Source organism: Notolabrus celidotus, chromosome 6 (genome assembly GCF_009762535.1).
Source record: "Notolabrus celidotus isolate fNotCel1 chromosome 6, fNotCel1.pri, whole genome shotgun sequence".
Classification (NCBI taxonomy): domain Eukaryota; kingdom Metazoa; phylum Chordata; class Actinopteri; order Labriformes; family Labridae; genus Notolabrus; species Notolabrus celidotus.
In genome coordinates, this window is record NC_048277.1 from 498,462 (window position 1) to 511,876 (window position 13,415).

The 13,415-nt window shown below is 43.0% G+C and overlaps 1 protein-coding gene across 1 annotated transcript; it reads left to right on the plus strand.

The window, feature by feature from the left end:
- Positions 1–3,789: 3,789 nt before the first annotated feature.
- Positions 3,790–5,583, plus strand: LOC117814580 (interaptin-like). Its single transcript, XM_034685995.1, has 2 exons — positions 3,790–4,312; positions 4,376–5,583. Exons 1-2 carry the CDS (start codon positions 3,824–3,826, stop codon positions 5,507–5,509), a joined length of 1,623 nt encoding a protein of 540 aa, XP_034541886.1. The 5' UTR covers positions 3,790–3,823; the 3' UTR covers positions 5,510–5,583.
- Positions 5,584–13,415: the final 7,832 nt, after the last annotated feature.

Sequence of the window (13,415 nt, forward strand, 5' to 3'; positions counted from 1 at the left end):
ACAAACTCCAAGCAGAATTCCATATTTCTAATTTTTGTATTATTTAACTTCTATTTTATAATGTAAAACTACCTCTGCTACTCACCACTGCACTTTATCATATTATTTTAGCCTGTACATATTAGTCAAGCCTATTTGTTGTTTCTTTGTATTTATAGCTAAGGTTATTGTTATTACATTTTTCTATTTTTTTTTTATTGTAGTTCTTATTCTTATTCTTATTCCTATGCCTTGTACAAAGAGAGCACAGTTTACTAAAGTCAAATTCCTTGTGTGTTCAAGCATACTTGGCGAATAAAGCTGATTCTGATTCTGATGTGTGTGGAGAGGGAGAGAGGAAAGGCGAGGCAGAGACAGGCAAGGTGAATGAAGTGAGAGATTTGTGAGAATAAGAGGGGTTGAGGAGGTGGAGAGAGAACAGGTCGAACAGGCGAGTCAGGTGGAACATGCAGGCAGGCGGTTAAAGTTAACAAGGTAAATAATGTAGGAGGTAGTGAGCAGGCAGGTGAGTCCAATGTGGCAGGTGAGATAGGAAAGATAGGAAAGACAGGTAAAGCTGGAGAGGTGATGGAGCAGGAGACTCCATTCAAACCAGTCGCACTGAAGCGCCACAGTAAGTGGTCCATGTGGTGGCTGCAGCCTAGTCAGGCAGACAGACAGGCAGGCAGGCGGCTGAGAAGAGAGAGACAGACAGACAGCAGTGACAGCAACCGCAGTGACCTGTCTCGCTCTCAGCCACAGACACAGACAGATTTGTTTAGATTAGATAAGATTAGAACTTCTATTTGTCCACAATGTGGAAAATTGCCTTCGGCAGACAATACAACATTTTTAGACAAGAACAGAAAGAGCGCTTGGGATTCGTTCCTGGTGATTGCCAGCAGAATTCCAAAAAATATAAAACATATCCATATGTACATACACATACACATACATAAGAACACATATGTATACATACATACACACATACATATATGTGCATATACATACGCATGCACATAGACACATGCATACCTACATACATACATACATAAATCCTACAATTGAAGTGTATTATGCAATTCTTATACAATTATCAGGCCAAAATGTATCCTGCCGCACGGTTTAAGTCTTTCCTGCAAGAAACCAAATGTATGAAGGGAGTGTGGCTTCACTGACTGAGAGGAAAATCATGATTAAAGTTAGAAATGGACGGTCCTCATTTTAATCAATTTGATATGGCTTCTTTTCAGCATGTTCTGCCCTTTGTTGGCTGTTTTTAGTAGAGCTTTAAAGCTGGGGTTGGTAATCAGATTTAGATACACTTTTTGTTATACTGGTTAAAATGATCTTTATGTCCTGATGGCAATCAATACATAATGTGTTCTTAAAAAAGAGTGAGAAAAAAACTGCTATCTACAGCTGGAGTAAATCTGGGAAAACACCAACCAATCAGCCTTTTTTGGGTCCCCAAATTTTGAACCAATCAAATCCCGTCCTGCCGTTCTGTCCGCCTCCTGCGCGTACAATTCCCTGGCATGCACTCCGAGTCCCCGTCCCCTGCCGCTGCTTCCCCTGACTCTACTGACTGCCCCTTTCGCTCATCCTCGGGCCTGTTCCCTCTGACCCAATGAGGTGCTTTGCTCAGGACTGTAGTCCGGACCAGAGTCTAAAAAGCTCTCACCACGGGGGCTCTGACAAGCAGAAGAATGAATGACATTTAGTCAATCAATCAATCAATCTTTATTTGTATAGCGCCAAATCACAACAAACGTTATCTCAAGACGCTTTTACAAACATAGGAGGTCTAGACCACTCTATGTCAAATTATGAACAGAGACCCAACACCAGGACAGGGTAAGACTCAGTCTGACCCCACCTTAATCCATCATGAGCATTGCACATCGCAGTATTTAGCTAGTTACAGTGGTGAGGAAAAACTTCCTTTTAACAGGCAGAAACCTCAGGCAGAACCAGACTCATGTTAGACAGCCATCATGCCTCGACTGAGTTGGGTCTGGAAAGACAGATAGAGGGGAGTAAGAGAGAGAAGTGATAGTGATGAGACGAGTCGTAGAAGCTGTTGCCGCTGGAGTCCAGCACGTCCGTATCAGCTGGAGTCCAGATGGTCCACAGCAGGAGGACGTCTACGGCAGCTCAGAGGAATCTACGAGACAATGGAGCTCAGGGACTCCAGAAAGGTCTATGGTTAGTAACTTTAATGGGACAGGCAGAGTTAAAGTAAGTGATGAAGGGGTTGGGGGGAAGGGGGTGAGCTAGGATCCCAGTGTGTCAGTGTGCCAGTTCCCCCGGCAGTCTAGGCCTATAGCAGCATGACAAAAGCTGGTCCAAGCCTGATCCAGCTCTAACTATAAGCTTTATCAAAAAGGAAAGTTTTAAGTCTACTCTTAAAAGTGGAGAGGGTGTCTGCCTCCCGGACCCTGACTGGTAGATGATTCCAAAGGAGAGGGGCCTGATAACTGAAGGTTCTACCTCCCACACTACTTTTAGAGATTTTAGGTACAACTAGCAAGCCTGCATGTTGGGAGCGTAGAGTTCTAGAGGGGTAATAGGGCACTATGAGCTCTTTAAGATACGAGGGTGCCTGATTTTTAAGGGCTTTGTAGGTTAAAAGAAGGATTTTAAATTCTATTCTACATTTTATTGGGAGCCAGTGTAGAGAAGCTAACACTGGAGAAATGTGCTCCCTCTTCCTTAGTAAGTCCTACAGAAATGTAGATGTATTGTAGCGTCCGTCCAGACGCTGTAGGGATGACGAGCCGGTTCGTGAACACTTTGACCTTTACTTACCAGTCGGCTGTGATCACGCCAACCAACAAAGCAACAATCAATGTTTGAATGAATGAAGAACTTCTCGCACACTCTACACCTCTCCTGATGCCTTCACTGACTGTCAACACTGTAGGAATTAAGAACATCTACACTGAACACGTTTAACAAACAGTAGAGTTGTTACAGTATTATATATGTGTTATAACTTTTCTCCTGATATCGTGTCACCAGTACAACTGGATAATGCTAGCATGACAGTTGTGAATGCTAACAGCAGCCATGTTTGTTTGTGTTTTTAACTTTCACTATGAGAATGTTTTTGTGAGGACCGGTTTTGAATCAGTCACCATCATATGGTCGCATGTCAGCGGCGCTCGTGCATGTGAGCGGGGGGGTGTCATTTCGGAGGAGCTCCGAGGGGAGGAGGGGAGGGGTTAGACGGAGTCATGAGGAAATGCTACATTCAAATTCATGCTAGTTTTCCGAGACTGCCAACCCCAGCTTAAACTGTAAATACTAGTGATGGGCAAATGAAGCTTCATGAACGTTTTCTTGTATTTTTTGACTCCTCTAGATGGCGCTCTCTGTTCAACAAAGGGTTAAAAGCACACTGAATTGCCATTCAGTGAGCCTTTATTTTTAAACCAAGAGCGCCATCTAGAGGATTAAAAAAACACAACTAATGGTTCATGAAGCTTCATTTGCCCATCACTACTTAATACCTATGTAAAATATTAAAAACAAGTCTAGTGAAATTTCAAAAATCAAAAAAAAAAAACAAAAACAAATAGTTATTGGGGCCTCCATTTTAATCCTGGTTCTGGTCATGTTCAGATTGCTCTATCCTCCATTTTAATCATACAATAAGATTTGAATGTAAACAAGCAGAGTGTCACAGTGTCACATGGACGGAACCTTCAGCTGAGAATGTGTCATTGTGACTTCATAGAACAGGTCTTCTCTATATATGAGGGCAACCGTCCAGACAACTGGATCATTTCAAACCTTTCCCAAGAGAGACTGAGAGAGAAAACTGACAGAGCCGTACAACATGTATGTGAAAACGCACGCAAGAAACCTCAACGGGAACAAGAGGTCCTTTAGAGGAGGAGCTGCGCAGAGCAACATGATAAAAGCCACCAAATTGCAGAGAAGGTGTTGTTGGAGTTTGTCCACCTCCAAACTCCAACAAGATGTGCACCAGCTCAATCAGATGCTGAGTAGAGAGAAGGACCAATGCTATAGAGAGAAGATGGAGAGGATGCTCCAGAGTAAAGACTTGGATATCACCAAGAAACAACTGAAGAAAGAGAGACAACTCAAAATAACATTCTTCAACAGGTGCAAATATCTGGAGGGACTCCTGGGTGACAACACAGGAGAGAATTCTCTCATGCACTTAGGGAGCACCGACAAAATAAAGAAGACCTCTAATGGCTTTGAAGCAATGCAAGAAGACCCCTTGACCAGCAATAAGGTCTTAGCAGATCTCCAGGCAGAGGTGAACAAGAACAAACTACTGCAAGAAGAACTGGACAAGGTCTTAGCAGATCTCCAGGCAGAGGTGAGCAAGAACAAACCACTGCAAGAAGAACTAGACAAGGTCAAAGCTGCTCACCATGAGATGGGTGTCAGGTACCAAAATGACATGCTCAGTGCCATGCAGATGATGAAGACCCTCAAATGTGAAATCCAGTTACAGACGGAGGTTCACGCTGACCTGGTGCAAGACCATGCTGACTTAACATGTCTGACATTGGATAATACTCTCTGTCAAGAGATGTTAGAGGAGAACAAGGGGCTTCACGCTGAGATCCAAAGTACCAGGCAGCAGATAGAGACCCTTCAGTGTGAGCTTCAGAAGATCCAGACTCACTCTGACAATGTGTCTCATGACAAGGATGCCCTCACAGCTTTAACGGTGGAGCACAAAGCACTCTGTGAGGAAATGGCAGAGGTGAAACAGAGCTACGAAAACGACATGATCAGTGCCAGGCAAATGGTGGAAGCCCTTCAGCTTGAGCTTCAAGAACAAAGACAGACTCACTCTGACGCCCTCACAGCTTTAACAGTGGAACACAAAGCACTCTGTGAGGAAATGGCAGAGGTGAAACAGAGCTACGAAAACGACATGATCAGTGCCAGGCAAATGGTGGAAGCCCTTCAGCTTGAGCTTCAAAAACAAAGGCAGGCTCAAGCTGACAAAGTGTCCCAAGACCAGTCCGTCATCATGACCTTAAAGGCTGAACACCATGCCACATGTCAGAAGATGGCACAGGAGATGGCTGACCTGCAGAAGAGTGCCCTCCAAAAAGAGCAGATGATGGTGAAAGAGCTGGAGAGAGTCAACACTCAGCTCGATGCCCAGAAAGACTACAAGGAGCTCAAAGAGCTGAAGACCACGGGCGTGGGGGTTTTCAGAGCAGCGATTCTGGAGGAGAGGAACAAAGTCAGCAAACTCCTAGAATACCTGGAGGAGTACAAAGCAACACACCAGGAGCTGAATAACAAGTACACATCTGAAGTACTTAGTTTACGACAGCAGGCTGAGAACCAGAAGCAGAAGTTTGAAACAGAGGTCAAGTCTTACTCTGACAAGCTGACACAAAGCCAACGGCACATCTCCCACCTGAGGGCCCAACAGGACGCCCTACGCCAGCACTGCAAACAGAGGGAGAGCTTCTACCTGAGGAAGCTGAATGAGTTGAGCTCTCAGCTCTCTGAAGCTCCAACTTAAAACTGAGCCATGGGTTTACTCCGGGCAACTCCGGTTTCCTCCCAAAAATCACAACAATAAAAATATAAACTGCATATAAAGTTATCCTCTGTCGTGAAAATTCATACCTGATGTCAAATATAAATCTGTGTCACAACATTTACAAAAACTACACTAGAGCTGAAGTCAGTAGTAATTATGTATTTATTTGTGGTATGTCCTGGTTTTGTAGGTTTCAGGTGCTTTTGGTGTTCATTGCAACTCAGATGAGTCAGGCAGAGTTATGAACCCACAGATCAAAGTTAAAAATAAATTTGCTTGATTTCCAAACAAATGTTATAATCTAGACAACACTTAAATAGCAATTCATTTATCCACCATTGAGACTAGTATCTAATCTTACCAAGTACCAAACTAAACAACTTAAGGCTGATTTATACTTCATCAGTCATGTCCTTATTTGGGCAAAGCTGGTAATCTTAATATCTTCTGAACCGTCACGTTAGAAAAAAATTCACCCCCCCTTACAGTGTGTGCCGATAGAGAGATTAGCTTCCTAGGGCCAAGACGTTTTTTGAACCAGGCTGTAAACATGTTTATTAATGCTGCCAAGATCGTCTTTTTCCCATTCATGTGGTTTCCGGTGTTTCTGCAGCCAGCCTCAAGCGGATTCTCGATATATTGCAGTTTATAACACTTCCTCATGGGCTTCATCGTTTGAGACCAGAGGTTGCCGCTTAATAGAAGATTAATAAGAGTAAGAGTATTAAAGTAGAAAAACAGAACACTAAAGTTACTTTCTAAGGTAAACATTTAATTTCTAATGCAAGAACTTAGCCAGTAACTTAGTTACTCTTTGATCAGTTACTTACATCACATGTTGGTGAGTCTTTATTCTTGTTCGAACTAAGCACAGGCTGCACTGTACTTTTGAAATATGTGTAAAAGTGGGCGTGGCCGTTTTGACACCAAAGAGTGTTTTTGTGCAAAATAAATGTTTGCAATGAATTCAGAATCCCAAATAACCCCTAGTTTGACCCCTCACAAGCTGCTGACGGCAGAATTAAACATTTACAATTTTTCACCAATAAGGTTCCAGATACACAAACTTTAAAGCTGGAGTAGGATATGTTATTTTGATACACTTTTATCAATCACTAGCAAAAAGCAATGTATACATCGATAGGGAGTAATACACAAAGTGATCTAACACTGAGATGAGAAATCTCAGTTGTCTGTGTCAGCAGCTAGACTGCAATAAGTTCGTCCAATCATTCATTCGCCAAGAGGTCCCCAAAACATGTCTTTAAAGTTTATGCTCAAAAAAACACTTTGAAATCAGATTTTGACATGCCTGAAAAGTCCTCTTCTTCATTCCTCATCAGAACACTCTGTTTTCCCTCTGACCACGCCCCCTCCGCAAGTGGATGTGCCTCGGCTCTCCAGCACGTTGATCTAATGTTTACATGTTAGCTGAATATACACGACTGCTCAGAGATCACGTTACTTCAACCCTCTGAATCTGATCCTGACGGAGAGGCGCCTGTAGCAGGACCTTTCTGAAGGATTGGTCATAGATTTAGTGTTTCTTGTTGTTTTATTTATCAGTATGTAGACGTGTGTCTTGGTACACAGCTACGAACATGTAGCTATGTGGCTATGCTAACTAGCGCTAGCACTTATCCATGATAAATAAAAATCATCCACTAGATCTTCAAATCTGCAGATGTGGGGAGTAAAACCGACCTCTGCCAGAAAGGCAGCAGGACCTTTTCTGAAGGATTGGTCACAGATTTAGTGTTTCTTGTTGTTTTATTTGTCAGCATGTCTACAGCTACAGCTACAGCTACGAACATATAGCTATGTGGCTATGCTAATTAGCGCTAGCACTTATCCATGACAAATAAAAATCATCCACTAGATCTTCAAATCTTCAAACCTTTGTGTTTATTAAGACAGCCTACAACTAGCATGCCTCCTCCTAAGCTCCTTGTTAGCACACATTTGTGCAGGTAATGAAAAACGGGGGAGGGATTCAGTATTATTTTATACAGTCTATGGGCTGAACAAGCTCCGAGCTCTGACTCCGTGACAGACCGGATATTGTTGTTACGTAACAAAAACACGGAAGTCTGAAACGGCTCGTTTCACACACATTTACAGAAAGGTGGAGAAATCAGAACAGGGGCCGAATGGATTTTTTTCATTCTCGGGGGGTTTGTAGACATGCCAGGGACACATATTTCAGGTAAAGAACCATTAAAAAGTCAATTTTGCATGATATGTCACCTTTAAAAACGCTGGATGAAGATACAAACACGAGTCAATATTCAGGATGCATTTCTGCGACGGCTGAAGGATTTGAAGGGTCTCTAAAGCGACGCCATGGTTGCTGATTTTCTACTGGACAGGTAATCATGTCATTTCATTTATATTTGTGTTCGTGGTTTAGTTCATCTATGAGACAGCTAGCGATAACTTCGGCTAATGCTAGCGGCCGGCTAACGGCTAGTAGCTATGTTTATAGAGACCTGTAAACAGTCTGTTAGCTTCTCGCTCTTTATCAGATTTGTATACAGTCTGTTAGCTGGTAGCTCTTTATAGAGACCAGTATACAGTATGTTAGCTGGTAGCTCTGTTTATAGAGACCTGTACACAGTCTGTTAGCTGGTAGCTCTTTATAGAGACCTGTACACAGTCTGTTAGCTGCTAGCTCTTTATAGAGACCTGTACACAGTCTGTTAGCTGCTAGCTCTTTATAGAGACCTGTATACAGTCTGTTAGCTGGTAGCTCTTTATAGAGACCTGTACACAGTCTGTTAGCTGGTAGCTCTTTATAGAGACCTGTATACAGTCTGTTAGCTGGTAGCTCTTTATAGAGACCTGTATACAGTCTGTTAGCTGGTAGCTCTGTTTATAGAGACCTGTACACAGTCTGTTAGCTGCTAGCTCTTTATAGAGACCTGTATACAGTCTGTTAGCTGGTAGCTCTTTATAGAGACCTGTATACAGTCTGTTAGCTGGTAGCTCTTTATAGAGACCTGTACACAGTCTGTTAGCTGGTAGCTCTTTATAGAGACCTGTACACAGTCTGTTAGCTGCTAGCTCTTTATAGAGACCTGTATACAGTCTGTTAGCTGGTAGCTCTTTATAGAGACCTGTACACAGTCTGTTAGCTGGTAGCTCTTTATAGAGACCTGTATACAGTCTGTTAGCTGGTAGCTCTTTATAGAGACCTGTATACAGTCTGTTAGCTGGTAGCTCCGTTTATAGAGACCTGTACACAGTCTGTTAGCTGCTAGCTCTTTATAGAGACCTGTATACAGTCTGTTAGCTGGTAGCTCTTTATAGAGACCTGTACACAGTCTGTTAGCTGCTAGCTCTTTATAGAGACCTGTATACAGTCTGTTAGCTGGTAGCTCTTTATAGAGACCTGTACACAGTCTGTTAGCTGGTAGCTCTTTATAGAGACCTGTATACAGTCTGTTAGCTGGTAGCTCTTTATAGAGACCTGTACACAGTCTGTTAGCTGCTAGCTCTTTATAGAGACCTGTATACAGTCTGTTAGCTGGTAGCTCTTTTTAGAGACCTGTATACAGTCTGTTAGCTGGTAGCTCTTTATAGAGACCTGTACACAGTCTGTTAGCTGGTAGCTCTTTATAGAGACCTGTACACAGTCTGTTAGCTGCTAGCTCTTTATAGAGACCTGTATACAGTCTGTTAGCTGGTAGCTCTTTATAGAGACCTGTATACAGTCTGTTAGCTGGTAGCTCTTCTGTTGCTCTTTATCAGCATGAATGGGATGTTGTGTAAAGTGTACATGCTGTCTTGTCTGTGTTGTCATAGCTACGAGAAGAACACATGGACGTCCACACCGTTAAAACACGGGACGCAGAGGCTTGCACTCCCCACAGTTTCATGTGTTCGGAGTCCCCCTCTGACCGGTGGGTCCCCCTCTGACCGGTGGGTCCCCCTCTGATCGGTGGGTCCCCCTCTGACCGGTGAGTTTCAGGCCCGATAAGAACTCCATGAACATGAACGTTGCTTTGACCACTGCTTGCGTGGAGGTACAAATACTGCTCTGCTTTTTATTAGGAGCTTTTTTTTTATTTACGTACGCAGAAGGTTTTTTTTAGTGTCCAAATCCAAACCATTCTCTTTCACTTCACGTGATCTGCATGCTAATTCGCAATCTGAGACCACAGCAGGACAGGCAGACACCATACAGACTAAAGAGATGAGAGACAAAAAGTTTGGCTGATAAAAAATCCTGTGAATGTTAGCTGCTTCTCTAAAAGCTTGGTTTGGTGAAGGAAAGCATGAATAAAAGTGTTCAACAAGGAATCAAATACACAGAATAATTGTATTAATAATCTGTGGGCACAGTCTTCCCCTCCAAAGAGGGAGAGAGCACATCTTGACATCACTTACTCAGAAAATATTAGATAATATTCAAGATATCAATAAGAAATAAAGCATGTACTATATGTGCACAATACACACTGCAGTAGGCACTAAGCACACACTAGTGATAGTGGTGTCAACTCCTTGCATGGCTAGAAGAAATAACTGTTCACATATGGGGCTGAAGAAAGGGTTATTATGATCGAAATCAAATGCACAGTGCTGTAAGATAATGAGAACCTTTGACTAAACTTCTGATTCTTTCTTCTATGTCAGGTATTGCAAAATATTTAACAAGAAGTCGAAAAAGTGGAGCCTGTACACAATGAAGGTGGCTAAGGACTACAAGTACATCACAGACCTCCAGAGCTAAATCCTGCACAGAAAGCTGACAGCAACTGGGGGGATGCCAAAGAAGAGAACCAGGAGGCCGGATGATCCACGCCAACATGTTTACCTTCAACAGCCATTATTTTTATTTCTGTAATAAATACATTTTCTAATAAAAGTAAATGTAAAACAACTCTTTGATATTGCAATTATTTGTTTATAATGTAGTATGTTATTTGATATGGATTTAATTATTTTGCAATTTGAAGAGAGAAGGCCAGTGTACATTTAAAGATTTATTTAACAAATGTATACACAGCACACTCAAGTATTTTTTTACATGAAGATAAATATAAAATATATACAAAGGAACTAAAGGGTCACCATACAAGTATTGTATGTAATCATGTCATAGTTTAATTCACTTCCAACTGAAACCTTTATACTGTCCATGTGGATCTGGGTAAGTGTCACAGATTTTCCAGATACAGCAACAAGGTATTACTCCTCTATGACCTGCACCAAGTGCTCCATGCTGCCAGACAACAACCTGTCTGTGCAGCATGGCGGAACTGTCTGTTGCTGTCCCCAGGATCTGGAGCTCGTCCCCGGTCGTTGCTCTCCCTCTCGCTCGTCTGGCTCTGCCTTGCACTCTACCCCGGTCTCGTCCTCTCCGACCTGAGGTGCTTGGCTCAGGATCGTAATCAGCAGTCATCATGAACTGTGTCAAAGCTATCCACAAGAAGAGCCTGTGTGACAGAGCTCCCTCTGTGTGGACGGACAGACTCGGTGGGCCAGACCCCCCAGTGGAGGACTCTGTACAAAACTCCTTAAAAAATGGACTGGTGACCTCCAGGATTTTACACGGTGCTATTGCCTCCAACGTGCTTTTATGTATCATTTTTTATTTTTTATTTTATTTAACCTTTGTTTAACCAGATGAGTCCCATTGAGATCATGACCTCATTTTCAAGGGCGACCTGGCCAAGAGGTCAGCAGCACACGTCAGAATAAATGGCACAACTCAACAACATGGAACATATATCATTAATCCTGTTGTTTTAAATGAGTGTCCTTTCTGTGGTCTGTCTGAGAACATGTTTCATGTTTTTACTGAGTGCAGGAGACTCACTGAGTTTTTTAGCTTTTTAACCAGTGTTTTTAGCCGTTTTGGTGTTGTTTTAACTGTCCCTGTTTTTTATCTGTGGATTCCGGTACAGCAAACCAGATCCATGTGCCAAATTTTAAACTTTTTAATTGGAGAGGCAAAAATGGCCATCTACCTGCCCCATAGAGACAAACTGCAGGCTGGGCCTGAACTTCATGCTGTGCCTGAACTTCATGCTGTGGCTTTGTGGAGGTGCAACATAAAGGCCAGACTGAGGCTGGAGTTCTGCTTCCTATGGGTCAGATGCGGGGGGTCTGATCGGTGAGGCTAATCCAGAGGAGCCTTGATCTATGGAGGCATAGGCTGTCCCCAGAGGAGCGGAGCCTCCTCTTGACGTCCAACCAGGGAAGCCTCCACCCTGACCCCACAGACCCTTTCCCCAAACTCTGCCTCACTCCAGGATATGCAGAGCTGAGTGGCCCCCTGTTGAAACAGACTGTGAAAATCACCCTGCAGACTGTGAACCCAAAGACTCTGTACATGGACTTTATCAAAACCATCAATCAGTCAATCTCATCAATCAATCTTTATTTGTATAGCGCCAAATCACAACAAACGTTAGCTCAAGACATGTTTACAAACATCGGAGGTCTAGACCACCTCATGTCACCATCCACAGAAAAACCCTGTGTGAAGGAGCTACATCTGTCTGGTCAGACAGGCTGTTAGGACAAGCCCCCAAGTGGAGGATGCTTTACAAATCTCCCCTGAAAAACAGGACTGGTGACCTTCAGTGGAGGACCTTACATGGAGCCATTGCCACCAGAGCGTTTTTATCTGTAATTGATCCCGCTGTTTTAAATGTGTGTCCCTTCTGTGGTCTGTCTGAGAGCGTCTTTCATGTTTTTACAGAGTGCAATAGACTCACTGATCTTTTTAACTTTTTGACTGGTGTTTTTAACCTCTTCTGTGTTGTTTTAACTGTCCCTGGTTTTATCTGTGGTTTCAGGTATCGCAGAACATCTAAAGCCAAGTGCCAAATTTAAACTTTTTAATTGGAGAAGCTAAAATGGCCATCTATCTGACCAGAAGAGACAGGCTGCAGGCGGGGCCGGAGCTGGACATGGTGGACCTGTGGAAGCTGAACATTAAGGCCAGACTGAGGCTGGAGTTCTGCTTCCACAGGGCCACAGGGAACATGGGGGACTTCCTTAACATGGAAAGTTTGCCTGTTTCATTTCAAATCATATCCATCTTCTACTTTCATTGCACCACTATTAATCATCATTGTTAAAGTATTATTATTGTAGTAGTTGTGAGAATACTATTAATATTTTTGGTATTTATTGAAATGTTTTAGCATCAACTGTGTGTAATCCCCTTCCCCCCTCCCCCCATCACTTACTTTAACTCTCCCTGTCCCATTAAAGTTACTAACCATAGACCTTTCTGGAGTCCCTGAGCTCCCTTGTCTCGTAGGTTCCTCTGAGCTGCCGTAGACGTCCTCCTGCTGTGGACGTTCCAGACTCCAGCTGATACGGACGTGCTGGACTCCAGCGGCAACAGCTTCTACTACTCGTCTCATCACTATCACCGCTCCCTCCCTCTCTCTCTTACTCTCCTCTATCCTCTATATATAATCTAAAAAAATAAAAAAAATTCTTTACTTACTATTGTGCATTGCCTTTACACTGCTTGGCAGTACCTGCACCCAAATAGACTTGAAGCACTTTGTTACTCGTACTGATCTTGTTTCCTGTTGTCTAGATCTATGCTTGTGTTGTTCTTGTTCTCGTATGTACGTCACTTTGGATAAAAGTGTCTGCTAAATGACATTGCAACATTGTAACATTGTAACATCCCTCTTTCCAGACCCAACACGGTCTCAGCAGATGTCTGTCTAACATGAGTCTGGTTCTGCTCGAGGTTTCTGCCTGTTAAAGGAAGTTTGTCCTCACCACTGTAACTAGCTAAATACTGTGAGGTGCAATGCTCATGGTGGATTAAGGTGGGGTCAGACTGAGTCTTATCCTGTCTTGGTGTTGGGTCTCTGTTCATAATTTGACATAGAGTGGTCTAGACCTG